The sequence below is a fragment of the Oratosquilla oratoria genome, chromosome 7, assembly GCF_046742065.1.
Source record: "Oratosquilla oratoria isolate Oo_2021 chromosome 7, ASM4674206v1, whole genome shotgun sequence".
Taxonomy (NCBI): domain Eukaryota; kingdom Metazoa; phylum Arthropoda; class Malacostraca; order Stomatopoda; family Squillidae; genus Oratosquilla; species Oratosquilla oratoria.
Window position 1 is genome coordinate 37,314,113 of NC_134783.1, and position 10,000 is coordinate 37,324,112.

Below are 10,000 nucleotides of genomic sequence, written 5' to 3' on the forward strand. Positions count from 1 at the left end.
ACACACACATACATATATATATATAAACAAGTAAATAAAGTAACTAAATGAGTAAATGAACAGATAAATTATTTCGTTTTGAAAAGTGATTTATTTTAATATACAACCCGAAATTATCATTGCATAGTTCAATTCAGGATGTACGAGTACAACAGACAACTTGCCACCATTGTATTGCCATGCTGTGCGCTAAATGTTCTTCCTGTTCTTCTCTGTTAAATGTTCTCCATGTTCCTGCTCGACGTTTATCGCTTCGCTTCCCCAAAGTTCTGAGTTTTCTTTCGTTTACGTTTTCCTTCATTTCCGTTTTCTTTCAGTGTGACATCGCTTCCCGCTTTCTTTCTCTCTGCTCCTATTTTCTTTTTCTTTTCTTTTTTTCGTTTTTTGCTTTATTTATACATATTTCCAGGATTTCAGTATCTTTTTCGTTTATCGTTTTCTTTGGGACACTCTTGCTCATTTTCTTTTTCTTTTTTCTATCTGTATAATTGATTACTTTCTTTGATTAATTATTCATTTATTCACAAGTTTATTAATTTATTATTTATTTATTTATTCATTTATTTCTTTATTATTAATTTAATTATTTTTAATCACTATACCTATCATTTCCTTTGGGTTCGCCATTGATTAAATGGTCACCCACAATCTGCCATGGATTTATGATTATCATTGTTGTTATATTTATTATAATTCATTTATATTTATTAAGTGCTGAATTGGCACTAATGCCTGTAAACCCTTTGACACGGTGTTGTGCATTGTTGACTTGATTCTGGTTGACAACAGACGCTTTTAGCCAGTTGGATGGGGAGTGGAGAAGGGTAATGGGGAAAGAAGAGGGGATATGGGGAAGGGAAGGTGGAGTGGGGAAAGTGGAGGTGGAGTGGGCGAGCTTTAACCCATTAAACTCCGATGACAAGATGTCTTGTCATTTGGTCAAATAAAACAAAAAATCATAAAACACCAAAATGTTTGATCAAACACCAGAAAAATATGACGTCAATCCTCGCTTCGCTCGCAGCGAAGCGAGGACTGACGTCATATTTTTCTGGTGTTTGATCAAACATTTTGGTGTTTTATGATTTTTTGTTTTATTTGACCAAATGACAAGACATCTTGTCATCGGAGTTTAATGGGTTAAGCTCCACTGGGGTCTCGCCTGTCTAAGAGCCTCTTCAAGCTAAAGTCCGTCCATTCCATCCACCCATAAAAAATTGCAACTTAAGATACGTTTTACTTGGAGCGATTAATCAATTATTAGTCTACCATCACAGCCAATGGCGGGTGACGCGCATCCTACTGCCTGGCATCATCTTTGGGTAAGCGCGTTGGTTGTAGGTATGATTAAAATCACCAGTCGCCTACCTTGCATCTTAAGGGAAAACAGCCCTATTAAAAAAAAAGAATTAGTACTCTAGATAATCGTTGACGATCATCGTTGATTCATGAACGATCATCGTTGAGCGATAATCGCACCGAGAAAAACGTACATTTAGCCAGAAGAAAATCGATGATGTCCGACAACGTGTTGAAAGCGATATAGGCGAAAATCTCATGTATTCATATTACTCATTCGGCCTTATTGGAGACCTCAAGTCTCGGAAAAATTCTTATTTAATTAGACCTTACCATCAGCCCCTTTCTTGCCATGGCTGAATAGAATCACCTGGCGACAAAATATATAAAGAAAAAGTACTGTCTGGCACGGAAGGGGTTCAAATCTTTGTCTTTTTTCATTTGTACTAATTTATATTCTTATCGGTATTAGTCATCTCATCCTTATCTTTTATCTAATTTCTCATGGCTTCGTCCATATTCATCTTCCTATTTTCCCCTCGTTTTCTGTTTGTCCTAAATACTTCAACTGTTCTTTGTTCTTCGGCATGTTCATTAACAATAACTCCCTTATGTGATCTATGGTCAGTCATACTAATATTCAAATTTATTATCAAACAGAACATTTTATGTCTGTTAATGATAATATAAGCCACGCCCATTCATTACACCTTTACATCTGATTGGTCGAATTACATTGTGTTTATGTATCTTTGGCCAATCAGGTTTCATGGTATGGAAAACTGAATATAAATTTTATATAAACTAAATTTTCTTATGAAATATAGTATAAATTATTTAATTCATTATGCGTTTTTTAAATCCAAATGATCATAAATTCTATTTTACTGATCAAGTGTTTTGTCTTTTTAATCTTTCCTATTCGCATTTATATATCTATTCTGCGTTCCTACTCGTTCTTAGTTAATCTTTCATGTCATCCCGTTTTCTTCACCATTTCGTTTTCTTCGTGCCATTCCGTTTTCTCTCCTTTTACCACGTTTTCTTTCGTTTTACTGGGTCATCCCATTTTCCTTTGGGTCATCCCGTTTTCCTTCGTTTCATCCTTCTCTTTTGTGGCGTCCCGTTTTCTTTCACGTCTCATCGCTTGTTTCATTCCCATGTTCTATCGTTTCATTTTTCTCTCATATTAATCCGTTTTCTCTCACCTCGCCCTTTTTTCTTCTATCGTGGCATCAAACGCGCGCGTTTTCTGTTTTCACGCTCATTCACTACCTCTTATGACCTCGTTCTTTCCTATTAGAGGAATCAAACACTATTTAAGAGGATCTGACCCAATTAAGAATGATCCAATCCCATTTATAGAATTCAACCCCCTTACACATTTTTATCATGGCTCCCTCCATCCGATTCTTTTCAGCCGAAGACAGCCTCGATGTCCTCGAGGTCTCGATCTCATTGAGACCTCGTGAGTTCCCCTCATAGGGGTCACGAGCACAGCTGAATAAAATCGCCTGGTGGCAGCCAGATTCAAAGATAAAGTATCACCTGTTACGGAAGGGGTTAAAAATCGGGGTTAATCTCCTCTCTTTTTAATCCTCTTCACCGTAACCATCTTCCTGTACGTGTTCTTCCCCCCTTGACCTCCCCGTCCAGATCCTGACCTCACTTCATCTTCCCCTCGTGACCTCCCCCAACCTCACCTCCGTCAGACGGTTCCTCGCCTACGTCAGTTATACATCGTTCTCTTCTCCTGCAGAGCATCATGAGGAACCTGGTGAGGCGCTACGTGACTGTAGAACAACGTAAGGCCGAGAACCAGGGCGTGACCGAAGACGACGTCAACGAAATCAAGCAGGACATCTCGGCCTTCCGATGCGAACTGGTGGAGATCCTGAAGAACTCGGGCATGAATACTTCGGCGGCCAGCAGTGGCATTGGGGGACAAGGTATTCTTCCGAGGGGTAGTAAGTCATCCAAATCTCACGGAACCATTTCATCTTCATCAGTGTTCCTCGTCCTTTGCCGCCCGCAAAAAAAAAAAAAAAAAAAAAAAAAAATCGCTGAAACGCCTCGAGCGCTTCTGTGTTGCTCCTCAGTTGTCCTCTCCCTCCTCTCCCTCCTCCTCCTCCTCTCCGTTCTCCTCCTCCTCTTCCTCTCCCTCTGCCTCCTCCTCCTCCTCCTCAACCTGTTCCTACTTCCACCTTCTAACGTCTTCATCCCAAGACGCTACCTCCCCCCTCTTCCAAACATCCCATTCTCTTTACTGTTACTCTTATTCCAGACCTGTCTATTCCCCCCACCCAACTATAATTTACCCCCAAGCTTTCCCCCCACCACATCTCTGCTTCCGCCTCCCCCTTCCCCCCTCCTCGCCCCAGCTCGTTCCCCAACAACCTCCTGTAACACCTCGTCAGCTCCCGTAGAACCCAGGATCCTGCCATGCTCTTGCGAAAGCCCCTTCTCCCACCTCCTGAAGGCGGAAACGTCGATGTGTAGTTGATGTGTAGTAGTGCTCCGGTAGTTCTCCTGCGGTAGTTTACCTGCGGGAGAGTAGTGCATTCTAGACTTTACGATACATCCCCCAAAGTCTTTCTAACTTTGCGCCTTTCCGTCCTTGATGCCTAGAATTGGCCGATGAATATCAAGGAGCAAAGATCGAGATGAAAACATTTGGGTAGATATTGGTTTTCGTACGCGCACGCAGGCGCACACACATACACACACAATGTGCACACACACACAAACGCACACACACACACACACACACGCGCGCGGGCACACACACACACACACACACACACACACACACAGTGGGTAAATTGTATTCTATGAAGCAAACTCAAACACATACAAATTGTTTTAGTGAGTAGAGAATGGACCAAAGCTGCATACTAAAAGAGAAAGCTAAGAAATACTTAAGAGCACAAATATAAAACGTGTGAGAAATGCTAAGAAAATTAATTAACAAATACATGAAGGGAGCCCTAGTATAGGTTTTGAATATATAAATATGAATAATACAGAAAGAGTACATTATCTATAAAAATGTATATATATATACATACACACACATTATATATATATACATATATATATATATATATATATATATATATATATATATACACACATATATATACACATACAAAGAAGGAGAGTGCCGACAGGAGACATTTTGGTTCATAACTAGGTCGGATGTAAAAAAATATATAATGATGAATAAATAAATAAGTAAACAAATAAATAGAAATCATACTAATATAAATAATGATAAATAAACCAAATAAATAAATATATATATGCAGCGAACATGAAGACGAATATTTTGTTTTTGTTTTGTTTTTTGTTTTGTAATTAACGAACGTACAAGAACACGGAATTTAGGAAACTGTTTTTTGGGGGAAAGAATTGTAGGACTGCTGGAATGAAACATAAATACCATTTGAGTATATATATATATAAAATGAAAAGATAACACCCAAAACAACAAGTTAGAGTGAATAGAATCACCCACTAAAAAACAAAAAAGTGCTGAGCATTAAATGATAGTTTACATGCATCTTTCCCAAGGCCTGCGAGGCTAAGGTTAATAAAAAAAAAAGGAAAGAAGGAATAAGAAAGTAAAGACGATGTTTGAAACTAAACGCTCGCAAATAAAAAGGAAAAAATGAAAGCGTGAGATGTAGTCTAGTTGCTGAAATAATGAACTGGAAAAACAAACGCTTCTGATCTATACAATCAAGAGTTTATAGCTTGTTACCAAGAGGAAAACAATCATGGATATTTTCTTATACTTGAAGAGAAACTAGGTAGATATTTTCTTATACTTAAAGAGAAATTGAAAGGACCCATTTCCGTCATAGTCCATTGTCACTCATAAATATTGTTTTCCACATACGAACAAGGACATCTGGATGAATGAACCAACCGAAAAGAAATGTCTAAGAGCAAATATAAAGTTTAGATTCATATCCAAAAGAATACGTATATGAAATTTTTTAAACTTTTATTTATGTGCTACGAGTTTCAAAAAGATAAGTAACAAATTAATGAGTGGACTATAACTCTAGGATTTCGGAATTATTTTGCCAAGAAAAAGGTAATCTTAGAGGAAAGTGAAGGAAGAAATTGACCAATAGCAGAAGTAAGTGAACAAAGACTGTACAAAGACCAAGACGGGTGGAGGGGTCTGATCAAGAGGCCAATGACTGACAAGTAATGTCATCTATCTGGTATCTGGTGAGAGAAGTGAGAAAGATGACAGAGGCAGAATACTGAGTTGGACGAATAATTTCGTGAAAGAAAGGCAGAGAATGCTAACAATTTTAATCTTCTTTGACTGCGCTAGTTGCATCTTCGTAAGCCTGCTGGTCTCTCATCCACTTCGTCGTGGGTTCGAACCCCGCACTCCTCTCCGAATCCCAGTAAAGACTGTTACCTGCCCCAACAGTCCCCAAAACTCATATATAGGGCCAAAGTAGCGGCTTCGGCCGCAGTTACTCAGCACCTGGCGTAGGATCCTACCACCACCTTTGATTACGCTGGAGGAGGAGGAAGCGTGCTGGACCGGCGTTTATTTAGTCTCGGGTTCGAGTCCCGCATGCCTCTCCAATTCCCAGCAGTGGCGTTCTGCAGTGTTCATTAGAGAGACTGCAGGCGTCATGGAAAGCGTGCTGGTCTCGCTTCTGCTTAGTTGTGGGTTCGAGTCCCGCAACTGTACTCCTCTTCAATTACCAGTAGTGACTGTTACCTGCACTAAGAGTACCAAAAACGCAAAGGTGACGGATTTGGTCGCAGCTAAGCGCCTCCTAGCGTAGTCTCTTCAACTCATCCCTTCTTTGAGTCTAGCGAGGTGATAAGTGGTTGTCTCTATTTTGACCAGACAGACGTGTGGTACGCAGAAATGAAATTATGAAGAAAAGTGAGAATTACATGAAGACACTTCCATCACTAAGACCGCATCACTTAGGCCGCATCACTAAGGGAGACAGAAAGAACAGGATCCTGTCCAGTTTAGCAAGAAGAGATTCACGAAATAGACAACTTGAGTCACACGCACGCAGGCACACATAGGTAGTTCCTATGATATACACATATGCACACACACACACACACACACACACACACACACACACACACACACACACACACACACACACACACACACACACACACACACACACACACACACACACACACACACACACACACACACACACACGAATTTAAGAGCAAACTAGACACTGCGAGATACAAAGACGGGACACCACGAGCATAACTCCCCTTCCCGTAAGATACTAGGTAAACTAGGTAAATACACACATATCTATACACGTTTGTATGCGCTTGTGTCAGCCCAAACACACTTGTTGATAAAGAAAAAAGGTGTTATACGCCTTTATCAAATCTAGGCATCACTTTTTTTTTTTTTTTTTTTTTTTCTTGGGCAAATCGCCCATTTCTCTTCTGACGCCCAACGTCGCTTCAGTAGTGCTACTTGGCCCTGCCTCGCCTTGGCACTGATTGCTGCAGTAGTTCTTGAAGTGCCAAGCCCAGCCCAGACCCGCTTTACTCCTAGCATTTGTGTTTGTATCGCTAAAATCTCAGCTTTCGTGCACCGTCCTGCGTGTTCAGCCCGTTCTCCTCCTCCTCCTCTTCCTCCTCCTCCGCTTCAAGAGGCTCCTCCTGACGGTGCCAAGTGACACTTCACCCTTGGCACTCTGGCTGAACTTTGGCTGCTCTCTCTCTCTCTCTCTCCATCTATCTATCTGTCTATCTATCTCTTCTCTCGCTCTTTCTCTCACTTTCGCTCTCTTGCTCTTTCTTTCGCTCTCTCTCGCTCTTTCTCTTGCTCTCTTTTTTTCTCTCCCTTTTTCTCTCTTTTTCTCTCGTTTTCTCTCTTGCTCTTTCTCTCGCTCTCTTTTCTCTCTCTCCCTCTCTCTCTCTCTCTCTCTCTCTCTCTCTCTCTCTCTCTCTCTCTCTCTCTCTCTCTCTCTCTCTCTCTCTCTCTTTCTCTCGCTTTTTCTCTCTCTCTTTTTCCCTTTCCCTCTTGTACCCTCTGTCCTTTCTCTTTTTCCTCTCTCTATTTCCCTTTCTTTTCCCCTCTCTCTTTTACCCTCTCTCTTCTCTCTTTTTTCTCTTTTTTCCTTTTCCCGCTTTTTTAATCTCTTTTTCTCTTTCTCTTTTTCCTTCTTTTCCCTTTTTCCTTCTTTCTTTCCCCTCTTTCCCTCTTTTTCCCTCTTTTTCCCTCTCTTTTTCCCTCTTTCTCGCTTTTCCCTCTCTCTCTCTCTCTCTCTCTCTCTCTCTCTCTCTCTCTCTCTCTCTCTCTCTCTCTCTCTCTCTCTCTCTCTCTTTCTCTCTCTCTCTCCTCTCTCTCATTCTCCTCTCTTTCTCTTTTCTGTGGCCGCATTCATGAACATACTTCACGTTTCGAAACTTCGAAACACGAGTGCTTTGTAGATCCTTTCGAAGTCTTGATCGAACCCCCAAGTCTTACGTCGCTAAAGCCTTGCCATTCGAGTCTTTAGACGCTATTTTTTGACTTAGTAAGGCTTCCCGTGATAACACTTTACGAGTCAAGTCTCTTTGATTTTTTCCCCCTGAAATTGGAATGTTCCGAGTCTCTCAACACTTACTCCTAGTCTCCCAACAACGCGGAGTCTCTGCTTCTTTAGTCTTACAACGCCAATTCTCTCTCTCTCTCTCTCTCTCTCTCTCTCTCTCTCTCTCTCTCTCTCTCTGGTCTCTAAAGTCTTACGGTACTGACTTCTTGTGAGACTGCTCACTTTACTGTTTAACATAACTGGACCCTTCCACGGCGCCATTTTCTTCACTGCCCTTCTCTTTCAGCCGTTACAGCTCCTGTAACGGTCTCTCCTTCAGCACTGACTCCTGAAGCCCCGGCCATTTCAGCGCAAAGAACGCAGAGCTAGGCTCTACCGACCACCGTTTTCTTTTCCGCGAAACTTCGAACAAAATGTGAGTTTTTTAAGGAACCCGATTCCCGTTTTCTATAAGCGTTTCATAAACGTTTGAGTCGCGAATCTTAGTCTCTGGTAACGTAACAGACTCTTAATACGGTGACACACTATCTACCTCTTCTTATAGACTCCAGGAGATTTTATTCAGGCACAGAGACGATCCACGGCCCAAACGGGTTTCTGACCTATCCTGGGCTGAATAAAATCGACGTTACTTTGACAACAGCACGTATTGAAGCGGACGAAAAAGCTGGAAAACTGCAGGGCGTCACCGAATTGAATACATCAAGGCATGGGTGAACACTGTGTACCAAAGCGTTTCGGCCGTTGAGATTTTTTTTTTTCCGAGGCGTATTGAGATAATACCGTGTTATTCATTTTAAATGATCTGATCTCCCCGCCTCCTCTTCCTTTTCCCCTGTCCCCTCTCCCTTCTACCCTCTCCCTACTCCCCTCTCCCTCTTCCCTCTCCCCTCATCCCTCTCCCCTCATCCCTCTCCCCTCTCCCGTCTTCCCCCTCATCCCTTCTAGAAATCTTGAAGACGAAACCTTCTTTTTGAAAAGTGTTGGTCCCTCAACCAATCTTAGTGGGTTGTTGGCCATCTACGGCTCGTTTGTAGCAGTCAGACAGTGAAGTCCATCCCACTTCAAGTGAAGTCCCTCCTACTTTTTACCAAGCCTCGCCCACATTTTCATCAAACTCCACCTACTTAATCTCCTAATGTTTACAGTACACTTGTTGCATATGTTCACTTGCAAATTATAACTTACGAAAATAGTGAAGAGATGAGTATTTTCATTTGGATAGAAAATATGTTCAACAATAAAGAAGAACTTCGTTATATAAGATATCAAAGGGGGTGGAGCTTAATTGTCACTCTAATGCAAACCAGCTATGGGATCAGATAACTTCTGAAGGACGCCATGGACTTCAGAGAGGGCGTCTTTCAGAATTTCAGGACGGCTGAATGAGCCCCCCTCAATTATCGAGGGCGTGGGGGTTGCAGTGGAGATGGATGAAACTACTTAACTGCTGTCAGAATACAAGAAAATGTGCCATCTCACATCAACCCCAATTACAACCCCAGCTACAACCACAACGTTCACAACTACAACAACAACTACAGCAACTACACCCCTGCCAAAACCACAACCACACCCCAACCACAACTACGACCCGAGCCACAATTGCTCCCTAACCACAGCAATAGCCACAACCCTAACCTCAACCCCCCCCCCACACTCAACTCCTTCCCACTTTGATGGTGAAGAGTCGTTCTCCCCTCGTCCTCTTCCTCTTCCTCCTCCCTTAACATTAGTTTACGTTTCTCTCTTTCTCTGTCTCGTGGATCTCGGGTATGTTTTACCGGCCCGTTGCCGCGCCGAGCCATCATTCTTCGTCCTGTCTCCCGCCGCATATCTTATGACAGTCACCGCCACCGCTATCTATTCGTCTCTACAGTCACCACAGACCTCCCTACTCCGCCGTCGCCTGAGCCAACGCGATGTCATGAGAGAAATTATTTGCCAACCATGGAGCTCAACTTTGTGTGTGTGTGTGTGTGTGTGTGTGTGTGTGTGTGTGTGTGTGTGTGTGTGTGTGTGTGTGCGTGTGTGTGTGCGTGTGTGAGCGCACGCTCGCTTTTTTATATGTGTATGTCCTCTCCTTTTATTTTATAGCCCCGCCCGGTCTCCCGTGTGGCCCCCGCAGATCCCAA

At 42.2% G+C, this 10,000-nt stretch overlaps 1 protein-coding gene across 10 annotated transcripts in view; it reads left to right on the forward strand.

Moving 5' to 3' along the window:
* LOC143027069 (transient receptor potential-gamma protein-like) overlaps positions 1 to 10,000 on the forward strand; it is a 529,595-nt gene that overhangs the window by 465,821 nt on the left and 53,774 nt on the right. For all 10 annotated transcript variants that reach the window (XM_076187981.1, XM_076187982.1, XM_076187986.1 and 7 more), the window contains one exon: positions 3,059 to 3,248. In XM_076187981.1, the coding sequence (XP_076044096.1) occupies positions 3,059 to 3,248 (190 nt within the window). The remainder of the gene's footprint in view (positions 1 to 3,058; positions 3,249 to 10,000) is intronic.